Source organism: Leopardus geoffroyi, chromosome A1, assembly GCF_018350155.1.
Source record: "Leopardus geoffroyi isolate Oge1 chromosome A1, O.geoffroyi_Oge1_pat1.0, whole genome shotgun sequence".
NCBI lineage: Eukaryota > Metazoa > Chordata > Mammalia > Carnivora > Felidae > Leopardus > Leopardus geoffroyi.
In genome coordinates this window covers 231,433,549-231,453,993 of record NC_059326.1, presented here as the reverse complement: position 1 = coordinate 231,453,993, position 20,445 = coordinate 231,433,549, and the positions used below count along the sequence as shown (strand labels likewise).

The 20,445-nt window shown below is 42.1% G+C and overlaps 1 protein-coding gene and 1 pseudogene across 2 annotated transcripts in view; one reads left to right on the top strand and one right to left on the bottom strand.

Moving 5' to 3' along the window:
• Positions 1-243: 243 nt before the first annotated feature.
• MARCHF6 (membrane associated ring-CH-type finger 6) overlaps positions 244-20,445 on the top strand; it is a 76,103-nt gene continuing 55,901 nt past the window's right edge. Inside the window, exons 1-2 of one of the 2 annotated variants that reach the window (XM_045442058.1) lie at positions 244-519; positions 19,582-19,678. In XM_045442058.1, the coding sequence (XP_045298014.1) occupies positions 501-519; positions 19,582-19,678 (116 nt within the window). In that variant the 5' untranslated portion in view covers positions 244-500. The remainder of the gene's footprint in view (positions 520-19,581; positions 19,679-20,445) is intronic. The other variant, XM_045442047.1, reaches the window with a different exon arrangement.
• On the bottom strand, positions 7,802-7,920 carry LOC123582250 (annotated as a pseudogene).

The window sequence follows — 20,445 nt, the reverse complement described above, 5'->3', positions numbered from 1 at the left end:
CCCCGCCCCCACCCCCTCCCCGGCTGTGTTCCTTTTTTGTCGCCGCCCTCGGTGCCACCAGAGTTCGGCTCCTGCTTAGGTTTCAGCCACGCCGCCCACGACGAGACCCAGGTGGCCCGGAGCCGGGGCAGTCGGAGCCCCGCCCGCGCCCGACCCTCACCGTCCCGGAGGCCGCCGGCGGCGGAAGTGACGGCGCGCGTCGTTGGGGGGCGCTCCCGCCCCTTCCGCCCGGCGCCCCGCCCAGGCCTCTCCGCCCCATCTCCCCGCCCCTCCCCCTCCCCTCTCGCGGCCGCTTTCTGTCAGCCTGTCTCCCTCTCCCTCTCCCCCTCTCTCCTTCCTCTCGTTTCCTCTCTCGCACCTGAGCACACGCACCTGCCCGGCCCGGCTCCGCTCCCTCCTCCCTCCTCCCCCTCCCTCCCTCCCTCCCCGCCCGGGCCGGAAGGCTCCGGCCCCGGCCGCGGGTGCCTCGCGGCTGCGTCACCGCGGCCCCCCCAGACAAGATGGACACCGCCGAGGAAGGTAAGCGGCGGCGCCCGCGCCCTTGCACCGGCGTCTGGGTTCGGGCCAGGCCCGCGCTCTGGCCGCGGCGCCCGAGACGGGCGACGGGCCCGGGCGGCGCGGCGGGGGCGCCTCCCCTCGGGGCGGGGGAGCGCGGTGACCGGCGGGGCCAGCGCCCGGGCCGTTTGCCCGCCGAGGAGCCGGCTCGAGGGGCGGCGGACCGCGCGGAGCGGGAGGGGGGGGGAGGGGGGGAACCGAAGGTGACCCCTCGGCGCCCCCCACCGTTTCCCGCCCGTGCGCGCGGGGGGCGGGAACCCGCCGGGGGCGCGGGGCTGCGGGGCTCCGGGCTGGCGCGGCCTCCCTGCCCCTCCATCCCCCCGCGACGTCCCCGGGGGACCTGCAGTGGTCGCCGCCCGAAGTACGGGGGCGTATTCCACGCCCATCCCCCACTCGGTTTTGTCTTCCTTATTGTCGTTTCGCCTATTGCTGTACAGGCCCTATCCCCTGACGACAAAACTTCTTTGTTGACTCTGAAACTTCGCGAAAAATGCCCCGCCAGGTGACGGCTGAGTGCGGTTGACTGACCCTTATTTTAGAACCTTGCCCTGTGCGTCCCTGCCCCCAAATAATTTGTTTACTAAACGTGGAAGAGTAAGGTCCAGCGAGGTTATTAGGAGGAGGGAGATTGTTTGGAATTCTTTTGTTTCGGTGTAGTTTATTTTGTGTCCAATCCCTGACACCAGCAAGCGGGGGTTTGTGTGCTTTGTTTTGTGAGTGTGTGTGTGGGATACGGCTGTTTGTTAGCCCGTGTAAACTGAATACATAAGGTATAGACATCTAGGGGTATGGAAATGCATTTGCTTATCCACCGAAGGGTAGGGTGGGTTCACGTTCAAGCGGTTTTATCTTTTTAGAATCGACCAAATAATTTAGTGTGTCTGTAGAGGAAATTACTACATTATCCTGTTTCTTGATGGTTTGGTTATCAGTGAAGATGCGCTGATGCGTTGAGTGGCTTTATGTGGGGATATGTCTTGCAGCCTTAATGGATTGCGATTTGGGTGGTTTTGGATGAAAATCGTGGAGCACTGCCATGGCATGCAATAGTGATAAAAAGTTTAAGATCTTAGTGTATGTGAAGAATTGGTTGAACTTGACTTATCATTTTTTAAATAAATCTTTCATTGGATAATAAGAACCTAGGCTGTAATGACATTTGTGTGTGATGGCTTACGGAGCACACCCACGTGCCTTTACGTTTGATGCTCATAGTGTCCGGTGGAGTAGGTAGGTGTAGGTGTGGAAATTCAGGCTTAGTTGTTTTAACAGCTGGTCCACGTTTCACACACTTGTAAGAGATTTTTAGCCCAGATATTCTGATTACCAATAGACGTTTCCTTCCATTATGTCTCCGTTGTGTTTATTACACCCTGTGAGTGAAGCTAGTCGCCACAGGAGATTCCCTTGGAAAAAAATAGTAAAGCTGCTGAGAGGTTAGGAATTACTTTGTTTTTGACAGATGGTCCTTGTGTGTGAATTTCCATCTGCAAAGATTTTACGTCATTTCGGATTCACATTTTAATGACTCAATCTAGTAAGGCACGTATTTATTTCTTTATCACTCGATGTGTGCTGGCAACCCTAAATTCCATTCTTTGAGCCTGGGCGCTTAGTACTTGCCTACACTTATGGTGCTATAGTTTGTGGTAAATCAGGAATTGCAGAATCTGGAGGTTTATATGGAATCATGAAAGGATGATTTTCAACGTACTTCCAGTGTTTCAACATTGTTTTTCCTTGTAAAATTATAATCAGGGTAAGGCATAAATGATTTTTATTTACTGACTTGAACACTGTTTCTTATTGAAATAACTAGTATTGAGTACGTGTGTGTGGCATGTGTTTACTGAACACTTTATACACATCTTCTTTAATTCTCTCCACATTTTTAGGGTATCCACTCTTTACAGAGAGGAAAGGGGGAGTGTGTGGGGGGGGTTGAGGTGACGGATCAGGTTGGTATGATTACGTGACTTGCCCAGGGTCATCTAGATAGCGCATATCGGAGGTAAGATTCAGACTCAGGTCTGTTAGACCCTGTGGTTAAAATAGATAATAAATAACTTATTTTTGTCACTCCCTTTATAGGATGAATCATTTACATATTTTGACAGAACCTTTTTTTGGGCATTTGTTTTATGAAGCTATTAGTCATGAAATGAAAGTGAATTTTAGTACTTCTCCTGCTCACTTTGCTAAATTCCGAATCAGAAATCTTCTGAAATTTTCAAAATTAATTTAAATTTAACTTGGAAAAACATTGAAAGGAAAGAGAGGGTTATAGAGAATTATTTCATGATAAAGTGAAAAAAAGCTTGGAAACAACTGCTCTATTTGCTAAACTAGTTATTACAGATTATTTCTTAAAATGCATTTGGGTTTTTTTTTTTTATCTGACTATAAAAGAAACAGTTTTTCTGTAGGACACAGTAAAAATGAAAGAAAATTACCAAAAAAATGTAAAGAAAATTAAATTTTTAAATATTGTCATTTATTATTAAAAACACTGACAATGTTTACTTTTCTATTTTTAGTATGTTAATCTGAGCAAAGATGAAGAATGTAATTAAAATACCAACTATACAATGTGTAACTCTTCCCTCCTTTAAAGATGGCATGTCGAGGGTTGCCTGAGTGGCTTGGTTGGTTAAGCATCCGACTTCGGCTCAGGTCACGATCTCACGGTCCGGGAGTTCGAGCCCCGCGTCGGGCTCTGTGCTGACAGCTCAGAGCCTGGAGCCTGTTTCGGATTCTGTGTCTCCCTCTCTCTCTGCCCCTCCCCTGTTCATGCTCTGTCTCTCTCTGTCTCAAATATAAATAAAGTTAAAAAAATTTTTTTAAAAAATGGCATGTCGCTTTCCTCTAGGGTATCACAGATGATGTTGTAATGCTCAGAATGTTTTGTATTTGTGGTAAACAGTACTAAAGTCTGTTAGAAAACTGATAATTTGCTAGATGGATTTTGGCCCTTCATAATAAGTGTTTGCTAGATTTTAAAGATCTCTAAAAAGTGTTTGGGGTATTCAATTTTGTAAAATCAACAGGTTTATGATCTAGTTTCATAACTGAGGATGTGTGAGTCATTCATATTGGTTTTTGTATGTATTTTGTATGAGTGGAGATACGTTATGTAAACTGCTATCATCAAGTCTTTAAATGTAAGAGGATACCTTAGATACACAGCTTCCTCATTTTATGGATTAGGAGTCTGATCCTGCAATGCACTGAGATTTTTTGGTTTCAAAAAATATATATATGTCTTTTGCTCAAGGGTATACATTAAAAAAAAAAAAGTTTATTTAGAGAGAGAGAACCCGCGGGGGAGGGGCAGAGAGAGAAGAGAAGGGGCACAGAGTATCCAAAGTGGTGTCCACGCTGACATCAGAGAGCCCGATACAGGGCTCGAATTCATGAACCCATGAGATCATGACATGAGCCAAAGTCGCACACTTAACTGACACGGCCCCTCAAGGATATACATTTCTTAAAAGGAAAAACACCACGCTGTTGGAATGGGTGTTGGAGGCAAGTATTGATGTATGAAACCCTCATAAAGATACTAAATACATTTTGCCATAGTAGAGTGTTACCATTTCGGTCCAGTGATACAGACCCGATTTTTTTATTTTGCTAAATTACTACTTACGCTAGCAGAACACAGTTCAAAATCTTATCAGCAATTTGTTTATGGAATGCCAAAGCAATTATTTTATATGCTTTGTGAAACATTGGGAGGGTATAAATTTGAAAGTGTATTGCAGTCGATCGTGTTGTTATATATTTACTATGGCAAAAACTTGAGATGACATAGATTTGGAAGAAAGGAGTTAGAAGTATGGGAAGTTGTCAGAACCAGACAGCTAGTTACCATCTTTCTAGAACCACATGGTCTTTCATCTCTGCTTCCAGACAAGTCTGCTTCATTCTTCTCACCACAGATCAGCTTTCACTGCATTGGCAGGCTTATCACCAAGCAGACATGCACTTATTTGACGAATGTTTATTTGAGCACCTGTTAGAAGCCAGGCACTATTTTATGCGCTTGGGCTAGGCAGAGAACAAAAGAGACAAAATCCCTCATTTCATAGAGTTTACATTCTTGCTTTTGGCTTGGTAGGGGAGGAAGGGATGACAGAAAATAAATTATATGGCATAGCTGGAAGGTTATAAATGTTGTGGAGAAGAGTAAATCTGGAGGGAATAAGGTGTGCCAGGGTGGGAGGACGGGATTTCAGTTTTAACTATGGCAGTGAAGGAAGGCCTCGCTGAGAAGGAGCGAAGAGAGGGAGTTGGATACGCAAATACTCTGTGCACAGAGAATTCTAGGCAGAGAGAAAAGCCAGTGTGAACTCTCTAAGATGGGAGTGTGTCAGGAGACCAGTGTAGCTACAATGGAGTGAATGAGTTGGGGGAAGAGTACGTAAAATATGAGGTCAGAGATCATGGGACCAGTGTAGAAGCAGAACGGGTATGTAGGACTTTACTTCTACTGTTGTGAGATAGGGAGGGTTTTGAGCAGAGGTGAGGCATAAATTGTCTTGCCGTTGTGTCCATGGCTATTTCCGTGAATAGATCTCTTTCCTCATCAACTTAATCTTAAATCCAGATTTCTGGGAGCTAGAATCTGATTGGCCCGTGTGGGATCAGGTGCCTACCCATGATCCAGGTGGCTGTGTGATGGTGGGAAAGATGATGGAAAAGTAAAAATCATGCCAAAAGCTACAAACCAGCAGTTACAAGTCCTGGAGATGTAGTATACAGCCCCATAACAATAGTCAATACTATGTTATATATGTGAAAGTTGTTAACAGAGTAGATCTTAAAAGTTCTTATCACAAGAAAAAAATTACGTGTAGTGATGGACTTAACTAGAGTCACTGTGGTCATTTCACATGTTACATATATTGAATCTTTATGTCATACACTCAAAAGTAATGTTATATGTCAGTTATAGTTCAATAAAAAGGAAAAGAATAAAAGTCATGGCTGTCAGTGTCCATTCTCGATTCAGGGCAGACATCCCAAAAGTTGTTTCCTCCATTGTTGAACTAGAATATCTTCTGGGCTGGAATGCTGTGAGTGATTAATGTTGAACTACCTGGGTATCCTCTTCCAGACCAGGCTTATTTTAGTTGGGCTTTACTTCTCTCCTGTAAGGACATGAAGATTGCTTATTTTTAGTATAATACAGGTAGAATGGAGAGTGTTCCTAAAAAGGTAACAGGAAGTAAGACCCCAAGGGAAAACTGATTAATTCAGACTATATTTTAGAATGCTATTGCAGTGGGCTGGGCAAGATATTATATAGGGGTTTAAATTCAGGCAGTGGAAATGGAGAGAATGAGAAAGAAGAAACAGATCAGGGTAGAATTAATAGAAAATAGTGATTGATGAGGTGACATAGGAAGGAAGATTTAAGAATGATTTCTGGTGTAGTTTCATTAGCTCTGAATGGGAAGAGATGAATTCAGTTTTGGATATTGTATTTTCAACAGGTGCCATAACAAAGGATCACAGACTGGGTGACTTAATAGAGGGTTATTTTCTCACAGTTCTGGAGACCAGAAGTTTGATACCAAGGTGTCTGCAGGGCTGGTTTCTTCTGAGGCTTCTCTCCTTGCTTGCAGATTTGTGTCTTCTTCTTCTGCCTTCTGTATGGTTTTCTCTCTTTGCATGTTTGTGCCCTAATCTTGTTTTTACAGAGGCACCACTCATGTTGACTTAGGGCCCATCCGAATGATCTTATTTTTTAACTTAATTATCTCCTTAAATACCCTGTCTAGAAATACAGTCATTCTGAGGTGCTAGGTATTAGGACGTCAGTTTATGAATTTTGGTAGAGCTGGTGGAAACAACACAATTGAGTCCATAACAGGCATAAATTCTTGAAGGCTTGGAAGACATGGAACATTTTCTGTACACTTATTTCTTATAACTGAACTTAATTACAATGTCTTTTTTACTTTTCTCTCTCACTTCCCTGCTTCCACTTGTGTATTCTGTACTGATAGGTTAATAAGGTATAATTTGTATACAATCAAATTTAGTATTTTTAGTGTGTAATTCTATTATAGCACTTTTGAGATAGAAGATTTGGAGGTTCCTTGTCTCTTTCTTCTCCATTTATCAAATATTGAATTCCCCCATTCTTAGCCATTTCAAAGTTCCTCAGAGGCACTTTTATTAAATGGAACAGTTTGTAGACCATTGGACTTAGGATTCCTTTACACTTTTTTTTTTTTTTTTTTAATTTTAGAGAGAGTGATCAGGAGAGAGGGACAGAGAGAGAGAGAGTGTGTGTGTGTGTGTTTTTAATGTTTTTATGTATTTTTGAGAGAGAGAGAGAGAGGGAGCAAGAGCACAAGCAGGAAAGGGCAGAGAGAGAGAGGGAGACACAGAATCAGAAGCAGGCTCTAGGCTCTGAGCTGTCAGCACAGAGCCTGATGCAGGGCTCGAACTTGTGAACCTCGAGATCATCACCTGAGCCGAAGTCGGATGCTTAATCGACTGAGCCATCCAGGTGCCCCATGAGAGAGAGAATCTTAAACAGAGGCTCAATCCCATGACCTGGAATCATGACCTGAGCGAAATCAAGAGTTGAACGCTTAACTGACTGAACCACCCAGGTGCCCCTCCTTTTACACTTTTAAATACTGAGGACCCATAGGACTTTTGTTTATTTATTTTTTATTTTTTAATTTTTTTTTATTAACATTTATTTATTTCTGAGACAGAGAGAGGCAGAGCATGAGTGGGGGAGGGGCAGAGAGAGAGGGAGACGCAGAATCGGAAGCAGGCTCCAGGCTCTGAGCCACCAGCCCAGAGCCTGACGTGGGGCTCGAACTCACGGACCGCAAGATCGTGACCTGAGCTGAAGTCGGACGCTCAACCGACTGAGCCACCCAGGTGCCCCAGGACTTTTGTTTATGTAGGGTTATCTTTTTACTCTATTAGAAATGAAAACAGAACTTTCAATACAATACATGTTAACAAAAATAACTTTATGATAAATGTATTTTCCAAGACAAAAACCTCAGTGAGAAGAGTATCATTGTTTGAATTTTTTGCCAATCTCTTTTATGCCTGGATTCTTACAAGACAATTAGATTCACATCTCTGCCTCTGTAGTTCCTCTTGCCATATGTTTTGGTTAAAGTGTATGAAGAAAATTTGGCTTCACACAGGTAATTTGAAAAGGGAGGTATATTTTCAGGTAATTTTTGATATCCTTTGATACTATGCCGAAAGTTGACAAGTAGTAGTTTCTTTAAGCAGTATTACATCTGAAAACATATATATCACCTTTTAAACTGATAAGAACATATACTACACTTGATCTTAGCCAAAAGGCAGAGAAGCGATCACCTTTTAAAAATTAAATCAACTTAAATTAAAATCCATTGGTCTGATGGCTCAGGATAGTCCGGGAATAGAGTCATACGTATATGGACAATTGATTTTTGACTAATCCAGATACAAAAGCAGGGGTGCCTGGTGGCTCCATCTGTTGAGCGTCTGGCTCAGGTCATGGTCTCAGGGTCATGGGATCGAGCCCTGTGTCCTGCTCTGTGCTGAGCCTGGAGCCTGCTTGGGATTCTCTCTCTCCCTCTTCCCCTCTGCCCTGCTTAAACTTCCTTACTCTCTCTTTCTCTCTCCTCCTCCCCCCCCCCCCAAAAAAAAAAGGAAAAGAAAAAAGATACGAAAGCATTTCGGTGGAGAAAGTATAGTTTTTCAACAAATGGTGCTGGAGTAATTGTCCAAAGGCAGAAAATGAAGTTTGAGGCATTCCTTGGACCATGTACCAAAATTAGCCCAAAGGGATGTTAGATCTAAATGAAACCTAACTGTGGAAGTTTTAGAAGAACATAGGAGAAAATCTTTGTGATCTTGGGTTAGTCTGCTAAGATTTCTTAGGTACAACACTAAAAGCATGATCCCTAAAAGAAGAAATTGTTAAATTGGATGGCATCAAAATTCATCACTGTTTAGAGAATGAGGACATGCCACAGAAAATGTTTGCAAAACATATATCTGATAAAAGGACTTACTGGAGTATATAAGAAACTCTCAAAACTCAATTAAGAAGAAAGCAAATGACCCAATTAAAAAAAAATTTTTTTAATGTTTATTTTTGAGAGATACTGAGTGTGAATGGGGGAGGGGAGAGAGAGAGGGAGACACAGAATCAGAAGGCTGCAGACTCAGCTGTCAGCACAGAGCCTGATGAGGGGCTCGAACTTGCGAACTTCGAGATCTTGACCTGAGCCAAAGTCAGACGCTTAGCCAATTGAGCCATCCAGGTGCCCCACAAATGACCCAGTTTAAGAGATGGCCCAAAGATTTTGGAAACTTCACCAGAGGATATATGCACATGGCTAGTAAGCTAGTAAGCATATAAAAAGATGCAGAGCATCACTGGTCATTAGGTACATGCAAATCAAGATGACAGTGAAAGAATTCACACCCACAACAATAAGTGTAATCAAAAGGGACGGATAATCAGTGTTGTTGGGATTGTGGAGAAATTGGAGCTTCCATTCATTTCTGGTGAGAATGTATATAGTGTGGCTAATTAACCTCAAAAAGTTAAACTGAGCTGCCAATTTCATTCCTAGGTATATACCCAAGAGGATTAAAAATGTCACAATCCGTTGTCTATTATCTGATGAATGGATAAGTAAAATGTGGTAGATCTATAAAATGGAATATTTGGAAATACAAAGGAATGAAATACTGGTATGTATTACAACTTGGCTGAACCTCATAAACATTATGCTAGGTGAAAGAAGCTAGTCCTGGGGCGCCTGGGTGGCGCAGTCGGTTAAGCGTCCGACTTCAGCCAGGTCACGATCTCGCGGTCCGTGAGTTCGAGCCCCGCGTCGGGCTCTGGGCTGATGGCTCAGAGCCTGGAACCTGTTTCCGATTCTGTGTCTCCCTCTCTCTCTGCCCCTCCCCTGTTCATGCTCTGTCTCTCTCTGTCCCAAAAATAAATAAACGTTGAAAAAAAAAATTAAAAAAAAAAAAAAAAAAAGAAGCTAGTCCTGAAACACCACATTTCATATGATTCAAATTGTGTGAAATATCCCCAATAGGCAAATCTATATAAAGACAAAGAATGAGGAGTGACTGTTAATATATTGTTACAAGGTTTCTTTTTGGGATGATGAAGTTGTTAAAAAACTAGATTGTGGTAATGGTTGCATAACTCTGTACATAAATTAAAAACCATCAGATTGAATACTTTAAGTTGTTGAGCTTTATAATTTGTGTATTTCAATAAAGCTGTTAACAAAAGAAGACTACGATGAGATATCTCTATTGTGTACCTGTTAGAAAGGATGAAATTGTAAAGGACGACCATACCAAATGTTGGTGAGAATGTGGAACAACCGGCGCTTTCGTGTACTGCTGGTGGGAATGTAAAATGGTACGTCCACTTTGAAAATCAGTGTAGCGGTTTCTTAGAAAGTTAAACATGCACTTAACACATGATCCAGCCATAGCACTGCTAGGGGTTTACTAGGAGAAATGAATGCCTACAAACTCGTATGTGCACGTACATAGCAGTTTTATTTGTAAAATCCCAAAACTTGCACTAGCCCAAATGCCCATCAACAGACGAATGGATAAACGAATTGTGACACATCCATACAGTGGAATACTAGTCTGTGCTAAAAAGAAATGAACTTTTGATACACGTAACAACATAGATGAATCTCAAAATAATTAGGATGAGTGAAAGAAGAAGCCAGGGTATGTGCCACTTACATAAAACTCTAGAGAATGCAAGTTAATCCCAAGTACTGGAATGCAGGTAGGTACTTGCTTAGGAATGGGGCGGAGAGGAGCCTGGGACAGTGAGATTATCAAGGAACTTGAGTTAATTTTGGTGGTGATGGATACCTTATTTCAGTTGTGGTGACCGTTTTATCATTGTCAAGTGTACCAAGTGATATTTAAGCGCATTTTATTGAATGTCACTTATTCCTCAATAAAGCTATTTTTAAAAATCTATTGGGTTATTTTTTTACTCATGCATGGTTTTGTAGCATGATGTATTGATCTTTTGGTAGATAGTCGCTGAGTTCTGCATATCTTCCAAATGGTAGTAGAAAAGCTTCCATTCACTAACGTCACCACCTAGCTCGTCTTGAAAAGCCTTTTAGGTATTAGAGAGGCTGTTATGCTCGTTGTGATGGATACAAGTTTTCTAAAATCATAATTTTTGTCTGAAAGTTTGGTTTTTATTATTGGCAGTAAATATCGTTAGTTGTTTTCCTTCACTCCTGGGCTCACTTGATTCTTTTGTGATAAAATGTCTGCCGAATTCCTAGACCTGAATAACTGTTTTTGTTTTTGTTTTCTCAGTTTTTTTTTACCCATGGTAAACATGATGTTTCAAAAAACAACATGATCTTCCATGGAAGGAAAAAACAGCTAGTCCAGCTGGCAAGTCCAAAGAATTGTACAAGTGCTGTTTCTTGTGGTAGCCATTGCTGTCGAGCTCAAGTCCAGGATGATGAGCCCACACTCCCTGTATTTTCCAATTCTGAACTTTCCACTTGGTTTTTTAAATCTTCTTTTTTTTTTTTTTCTGTTTTTTTTTTTTGTTTGTTTGTTTTTTGCAGTCTTGGTCTAGTGAGGAGACAGAAAACACACAGTAATTTAGCCAGAGGAAGTTGAAAGAATTATTAAGCTACAGTAAGAGCGTAGCTATAAAGGTGTAAAGCATACTGTAAAGGGTACTTTGGACAAGAGGGAGTCTATCCAAGTAGGGACACATTCTGAATTGGTGGGGCCCCCCTCACGTCTGTGGTTCAGACATTGGAGAAATGTGGAGTTGTTCAGAGCTGGTCTGCAGTTTCTGGGCAAGCAGTAAGCAACCCTCCAGGGTGCAGGCAAGCCAGAGTTGATGGATGGGCATGCAGAGGAAGTTGGTTGGATACCATTGTTAGGTACAAGGCCTGGAGTGTATTGGGTTCTTCTTACCAGTAGGATTGTGAAAAGGTAGACATTATAACAGATCTACTGACAGTGCAGCAGGAGCCGGAAAACCACTTCCTTCTTCTTGCCTTGTCCCTCCAGCACCCTGTACTGACATGTTTGTGTAAAGAAAGGCTTAAGGATTCATTCTCTTACCACTGGACGGATACTGAAGAACGAATCTGGAGCTGAGAGGGAATGCGTTGATACCTGGCCCACCCCTCCCAAAGCCATTGGAGCCACTGCCTGTGCTGCTGGCAGAATCACCACCAGGATCTGTAACTACTGCAGGAGTCCACAGCACCTGCAGGTAGCTGCCACTGCTGTTTTTAGAGCCAGTAGTAGGAAATGGCTTTACCTTTGCCGGCAAAAGTGCTTCTTGTTGACCGAATGCAACTCAAGCCTAGTCAGCAAAGAAGCCAAAAAAATGTGGTTTTCAGGCTTCCAAGAGCAACAGTACAGGTGAATGTTCATTTTGTAGTAAGTAATCTGGAGAGAGAAAATAACTAAACCTTGGGGTATATGTAGAATTAGGATTTTGAATCCTGTGTTTGCAAGGCCTAATTATGTACATTTTTTTATAGGCAAACTTTTCCAGGTAGAGAGTGGCAGTGAAGCACTAGAAACTTTGGGGAAGGAAGGCAAGAAAATCACCAGTGTTCTCATCTAACCAATTATAATGGCTATGTTGGTTTTTTTTTTTTTTTTTGTATTTTCTCTTTTAGGCTGTTCTGATATTTTTACCTAGTAGGAAGTACAGTGTGTATTTTATTTCAGTTTTTATTCCTGTTTTGTTTATTTAACATTTTGCATTTTTCTATATTCCATGTAGTGAATGTACCACAATTTAATATGCCCATTCCCCTGGTTTTGGGTATGTAGGTTATTCACTGACATTTTGAGTAATATTTTTCAATCCTATATTAATATTTGCCTACTGTGATCATAGCTACTAATTGTAAAATTTTATTGGTAATCAGATATTAAAAATCCTTTGTTACTTCAGCCAAATGACTCAAGGCCAACATTAACAATCATAATTCATGTTAATGGTATATACCCTTAATATGATGTGATGAAAATGGCACTTTGCCTATGTGATTTTCTTCCCTCAGACCTATAGCCCCATATTCTAATCATGAGCAAAACATGAGACATTCTGAAAAAGACATCCTACAACATACCTACCCAATACTCCTTAAAACAACCAAAGTCATCAGAAACAAGGAAAGCCTAAGAAACTGCCAGAGCCAAGAGAAACTCTTAGCCAAGCTAAGGAGACATGGCAGCTAAATAAACGTCAGGTGGATTTTGGAACAAAAAAAAAAAGGATATTTGGTGCAGAGAAGGGAAATCTGAATGAACTGTTGGTTTTAGTTTATGATAATGTGTGAATATTAGTCCATTAGATTCAAACAAAAGTACCATCCTAATGTAAGGTGTTAAAAACGTGATACTAGGTGCTGTATCTAGCACTAGAACACTGCGCTGTCTTCTCAGATTTTCTGTAAATGTAAACTTGTTCTGGAAAATAAAGTCTTTTAATAATTTACCAACCCTTTGCTTTTTGAGTTATTAGTTGATTACCTGAAGGATTGTGCAAACATTTTAAAATCTCATGTGGAAAAACATTCAAGGTAGATGATGGCCTAAAAATAATGACATCTACCCAAAGCTCTTCTTTTTTCTGTAGTAGGTGCTTAGGATACATTTGGTGAACTGGATTATTGGCTAGAAAAATTGATGGGATGGGCCAAACCAATACGGGTGTTGACTTCCACAGCTGACTCCTACTCTTCTTACTGGTTGTTCTTTTCTCCCTCCCTCTCATTTCCTGGGCCATCTCCATACTCAGTTACTAAGGATTTGAAGTTTTTCAGTAAAAAAACAAAAAAACCGCACCTTTATATTTATTGAGCTAGGCTCTGTGCTATTAAAGGGTATGCTTTTGTGAAGATATTAGGTATTCAAATAAAGCCACAAAAGTTCCCACACGATTAAACAGAAGAAAATTACTTTTGAAAAGCGGGAAGAGCCTGGGGAGAGGGAAGGGGGGAAAAAAAGGCAGGAAGAGTTTCTCTTCACTGTTTCTAAGCAGGTTTGCATTCCTAACAAGTAAAATGTGATGTTTTTACTTTGGCCTGACAAGATTTGTAGTTTTGCTGCATGTAAATCCGGTGGGAGCCTTGTTCTACCACAGAACTTTATTATTTCAGTTTTACTAAAAGGCCTCAGGCTGTGCCTTATGCAGACTTTATTGTCTTACAACCTTGGCCATATTATTCTGTTGAGGCGTTGGGTGGTGTGATTGATTTTAGTATACAAAACAGGTTAGTCTTTCTTTGACTTTCTGTGTTGGTGGTAGTTGTGTTGTAGTTGCTCCCCCCTGCCCCCGAAGCTGCTAAGACCCTTTCTGAAACAGGATAGGCTAATTTATGTCTTAGGCACAACTCAAAAGTCACGGCAGCTTAAAGCGACAGAGGTTTCTTTCTCACTGAGCATCATGTCTGGTACAGGCTGGGGAGAGACGCCCCTGGTACCCGCGGTCGTGTGGAAACCTAGATTGCTGGAAGCTCCATGTTAGTGTGCTTCCACAGGCGTTAAGGCAGGAAAATGCAGTTGGTGAGTTGTGTTCGTTAGCTCCCAGAGTTTTCCACCCAGAAGTGGTACACATCACTCTAGCTTGTATTTCATTTCTAATTTCAGAGTGGCAGGGAGGGCAGTCCTATTATTTATCCAGAAAGTGGAATGCCAGAAATATTTAACGTCCAGTGCTGATGATTTCCACAGTCCCTAATGGCATTAGTTCCTGTCTGACTGGATGAAATTAATGTGCATGTTGGGATACGTCTCAGTATGCAACTTCATCAGACTACATTCGAGTGAGGGAACGGTAACTTTTTTTCATGTCATTACCCTTTCCCATTTGTTGTTCAATTAAAGTATTTAAACGATACTTTAATTTACCTTACTATTTAATGTTCATGGGGTTTTTTGTTTTTGTTTGTGTTTTTGTTTTTTTTTTTTGGTCTGGGTCAGTTTGTGTAGTTTTTTAATTCCAGTGTAGTTAACATACAGTGTTATATAAGTTTCAGGTATACAATATAATGATTCAACGGTTCCTATACTAGTGCTCATCATGATAAGTGTACTGTTAATCCCCTTCACCTAACACCCATCCTCCCACCTACCTTCCCTCTGGTAGCCACCTGTTTATTCTCTGTAGTTAAGAGGCTGTCTTTGGTTTGTCTCTCTCTTTTTTTTTATTCATTTGTTTTGTTTCTTAAATTCCACATGTGAGTTAAATCATACGGTATGTGTTTTTCTCTGACTTTTTTCACTTAGCTATAATCTCTCTGGATCCATTCATATGTTGCAAATGGCAAGATTTCATTCTTTTTTATGGCTGAATAACAATCATTGTATGTGTATATAACATGTCTCTCTCTTTTTTTTAATGTTTATTTATTTTTGAGGGGGAGAGAGAGAGAGAGGGAGGGAGGGAGGGAGGGAATCCCAAGCAGGCTACGCTGTCATTGCAGAGCCCCACGCAGGGCCCGAACCCACAAACCATGAGATTGTGACCTGAGCCAAAATTAAGAGTCAGTTGCCCGACAGACTGAGCCACTCAGGCGCCCCTACAGCACATCTTTATCCATTTATCAATGGTAATGTCCATGAGTTTTTGACAAATTCAGACAGTCATGTAGCTAGCACATTCAAGGTATGGAATAGTTCAGCCACTTCTCAAAATACCCCTGTTCCCTTTTTTGGGCAGAGACCCTGGCAACCACTGATGTGTTTCTGTCTCTAGTTTTACCTTTTCTAGAATGTCATAAATGGAATAATATAGTATGGAGCTTTTTTCAGTCTGGCTTCTTTTGCTTAACATACAATTAATTTGAGATTTATTTACATTGTTGTATATATCATTATTTCATTCCTTTTTATTGCTTAATAGTATTCTGTTGTAGAAAAGAATATCACATGTACCACAGTTTATCTGTTCTCCAATTGTGGAATGCTTGGATTGGTTGTTTCCAGTTAGGGGAAATTATGAATGAAGCCATTGTACAAATTCATGTGGGTCTTCATGCAAACATAAATTTTCATTTTATTAAGTATTTAGGAATGGGATTGCTGGGTCGTATGGTAAAAATGTTTTATTTTTTTCCCTTTTTGTCATTTTAATCGGTATGTAGTGGTATCTTACTGTGATTTAAATTTTTTTGTAGTAAAATATGCATAACAAAATTTACCATTCTAATCATTTTTAAGTGTACAGTTCACTGGAATTAAATATAGTCACATTTAATTGTTGCACAGCCGTCACCATCTTACTGTGATTTTAACTGCATTTTCCTAATGACTTCATTCTTATGTATCCTTCCAGAAAAAATGTTTAGCTCTGTATACCTATGCCTTGTTCCAGATTTTTTTACTGGAACACGGATTGACAGGGAAGAAGCTTCCATTCCTTCCTAGTCCACACACAGACTGGATAAGGAAATTTAATTGAGGATATAGAGTGAGAGCAGGTGCAGCCTTTCTGTTGGCAGCTTTTCCCAGCTTCCAGTTCCCTAATAAGGTGTGGCTGTGCCCATGACACAGTCTAATCAGGGATTGGGGACTGCTAAACTGCCAAATGTTGGCCTTACAAGTATTTTATAGCTAGGGCTTATCACCATTCTAGTTTATACCAACAATCTTCACCTTTCCATTTAGGGTAATATTTATACATGAGGTGCTTTTGAACGAAACTTAGTCACATCTTCATGATGTGGGAAAACAAAGGGTCAGTACTGCAGAAGAGGTTTGTAATATTTTTTGGACCAAGTTCCATATTAAAGTCATTTAGAATAAATGGTTTTTAAATTAGAATTGGGTTGTTGGTGCACAGAAACAGGCTTTTAGGAATGTTGAGACATATTTTTTAAGTGTTACTCTGCTTTCTTCCCCTGATGAAGATATAGCCAGTGAAAGTTTTATCGCATTTTATTTTACATTTTTTTAAGTTTTTATTTTGAGAGAAAGTGAACTGGGAAGGGGCAGAGAGGGAAAGAGAGAATCTCAAGCAGGCTGCACACTGTCAACACAGAGCTACAGCTCCTTTTCAGGAGCCCCACCCAGTCTGGCCAATACACAGTCCTCCCTATAGCTTCCTCGTGCCACATGGGGGCTGCACTGTCCTTGTGGGGCTGGTCCCCATTGCAGGATGAGCCCAGTGGCATCAACTGTTGGCACACATATGAGTATCCCTTCCCCGTTGTCACTGCATCCTGTTGGCAGCAGTGTGCCCACAAAGGCACTCCTTACTCAGTCACCTTGTTTCTGGAGGGCGACATAACTACCCTTATTTGTGTGGGTGCAGCAGTATTGCTGCTGCTTTCCTTTACACTGTGTCCTGATGGCATTACACTCCGTGCCACACTTTTGCTGCTGTGCCCTACTTCTGCAACTGCCTGAGAGCTGCCTGCAGAGACAGGGTGAGGTGGGACTGCTTTGCCTCGGGTCTGCGTTGGCTCACCCACATTTGCACCCAAACCACCCTACCTGATTAATCCCTCAGTAGCACATGCCTGTCTCTAAAGTCGATCCACGGGCATCCTAGCACTTGTGGCCTGGTGTGGTCATGTTCCATGTGGCTTTGAGTGCTTATTCTGCTCATACCTGGATAATTCTGATGATCGTGGAACTAATCGATGCCCATAGGCACCAGCATCTCAGGTGATTCTAGATAACCCAGATTGGTCGCCTGTCTCTTGGACCTGTCAACTACTTTAGGTAGAAGTCCCAGTGCCTTTAGTGGCGACCATCACGACCAGGAATCCAGACTTGGTACCATAAATGTAGCTTGATGGTCAAATACCCCAACCAAGAAAGACCACAGATGCACAGACGACCTGCTTGCGACCAGGGAGAGCAACGATGAAAAACAACACTGGTCTCTTTTGAGGTCCTATAGTTGGAGTGAGTCCATTTTAAATCCTTTGAGGAGGATCCGTCGCAGGGCAAGTCTGGTGCTGGCAGCTGCAGTAATCCCAGCTTCAGTGCAGACACCGAATTCGGTGTACTTAAAATGTTCGTGTGATGTTGGATCTCCTGCTTCCCTGTGGGTCTACCGCAGGGTCCTTGCAGGTCCCCACCCCCTGCCTCTAGTGAGCTCCTGGCTCTTAGCCTAGTTTCCCTAGGCTGAAGTGTATGTTTGGAGAAAATTAGAGTACTCAAAGCAGACTTGAGCTGCCAGGATACGGCCCCGGGAATCATGGAATTCTAGTGTGGTTCTATTCTGTTTGTGTCAGAACTTTGCAGAGGCTGATTGGGCAGAATTGTTGGGACATTCATATTGTCGCAAGAGCTCAAAGTCTTAGAATGGTGCAAGACGGACCAGAGTGAAAACTTTTGCCAAAGATGTTTTCGTTAATCAAGGAGGAAGGTGAAAGTGGGAGGTTTGAAGAGGCTTTGGATCCGAGGACCCAGTGCAGTTCTGGCTGTAAACAGATGCACATCGCCAGCATTGTTCTCATGACCCCACAGGCTGCTTCCAGGAAACCAAAGTCCTTTGAGTGGTGGTAGCTGGAGGGTGTGGTTCCGAAGCTGAAGCTGAGAGGCACACCCCTGGAGTGTGTGCTTGATTTGACTCAACCTGGACAACCCCTCCCGGCTCCTGTGCAGACAGAATTGGCACAGCAAAAGCTCTTCCACGGGTGGTGGTATATGCCCTTTCTGTGTTGGCAGTGATTTGTCTGGCTTATTGATAACCAGGGGTATTAGCGTGCTGAACAGTTAGCCAGCCTGAGTCCTCAGAATCCCTCGTATTTGGTAAGTGGCAGTCAGCCACTCGAGATTGAGCAACACGGTGCTTTTTAATGTTGGGGACCAGCTACCACACTGCTTAGGTCATGTGCAGCCTAGTCCCACGGGTGCTGGGGACTGGTTAAATGCATTAATAACGAGCTTGGATTGCAGTTACTCCCCATTCACGAGAAATTCCCTGTGAGAAAGTAGATCGAAAGTTTGCCTGAGTCCCTGCCCCTAGTACACACTGCCTGTCGCCTTTCAGATCGACCACTTGGGGTGGGCACTTGGCCCTGAAGATCTCAGAGAAGATGGTCTAAATAAAAGTTGCGGCCAAATTTCCATAGGTGGTCTTGCAGAGGGAGCGTTATGGAGCCGGGAGGATTGCTCGCCTGAGGCGCTTCCTCTGCACCCCAGGGGCCGCCCCAGGCAAGAAGACAGACAGATGTGCTCAGAGCCATGTGGGGCCGGGTGAAGGTCTGCTGACCAGGTAGTCCAGGGCTCTGGCGGCTTTTGCTTAAGGTGACCTCTAGCTTGCCTCTCTCTGGCCTGGCGCCTTTGTGGTTTTGGGGTGCCCCCTCACCCTGTGTGTGCGTGTCCTTAGACCTCTGGTGGTGTGACGTGAAGCTAAAGGGGTGTCTCCTATGCTGCCCGCTGTTGTTATTGTGTCAAGTCCTTGGATATGTTTTTTGTGGAGTTTAAACTGTTAGGACCGGACTTAGGACTTTAAACTGTTGGGATTGGAGTTTAAAACTCTTAGGACACCAGTGGTGACCTGATTTTGCATATTTCTATTTAACGTTTGTTAGTTACAGAAGAGTGCAGTTTTAGGAGAATAGCTCTTATCAAAAGGGCAATTCACCTTTCTATGTATTAGGGAATTTTTTAGCTTTGAATATACTTATTATCACAGTCACACTTTTACATCTCTGCTCTGCTGACAGATTCTTGCTTTAACACGGTATTTTTGCTTTGAGGTTGCGTGGTTTTTTTTTTTTCCTAAGTTTATTTTTGAGAGAGAGGGAGACAGAGCCTGAGTGGGGGAGGGGCAGAGAGCGAGAGGGAGACAGACTCTGAAGCAGGCTCCAGGCTCTGAGCCGTTAGCCCAGAGCCCAACGCGGGGCTCGAACCCATGAACCGTAAGATCGTGACCTGAGCTGAAGTCGGATGCCAGGTGTTCTGTTGTTTTTTTTTTTTTAAGTTATAATGAAAGATAATTCAATTTATCTTTTTCGTTCACAGACATATGTAGAGTGTGTCGGTCAGAAGGAACACCTGAGAAACCTCTTTATCATCCTTGTGTATGTACCGGCAGTATTAAGTTCATCCATCAAGAATGGTGAGTCATTCTTGCAGAAAATTTTATGTCTGAGCTTCAGTGTTGTCATTTATATAATAAAGGGGATTATTTCAGTGAACTTTCTCTATAATTATTTTTTAAAAATTTTATTCTGAAAATTTGGAAATTACCTATATTCATAATTACCATAATTTGGGTATTGTTTTCCAGGTGCATGTGAGTACCTGTTTATTTCTGCCACAGAGAGCTTATTTTGTTCATTGGCAGTATGGAGGTTTTCGGATTCTACTTGTTGTGATAATAGCTTAGGTTTATGCAGTGCTTTGTGCCCGGTGGTACTCAGTGCTTGTACACAATTCATTTAATTCTTAGAACCATGAGGTGGGATATTTTTATTATTATGCGGATGAGGAAACGAGCATGGAAAGGTTAAGTACCTTTTTCTAGGTCACTCAGCCAACCACTTAGTGACAACCAGGATTCAGACCTAGCTGCCTAGGGTAACAATATTATCAGACCAGCGTTAGAACTGATGTTGATGCTTGGAGATTCTTTTATATTCAAGGCTAGCTTTGAGGAGATTGCAATTTAGTTAATTGAACTTTTTTAGTAATAGAAATATATATTTTTATTTGTTATAGTTTTGGACTGTCAGCATGAAGTTATAAAAAGCTAAAAAATGTTATAAATATGAACCTGTCAGAATTGTAAAAGCTCTATGATACATAAAATTTTAATAAAATAGAATATTGGCTTTCAGTGAAACCTTAAAGTTTCTTTGCTGTAAGTACTATGCTTATTAATGT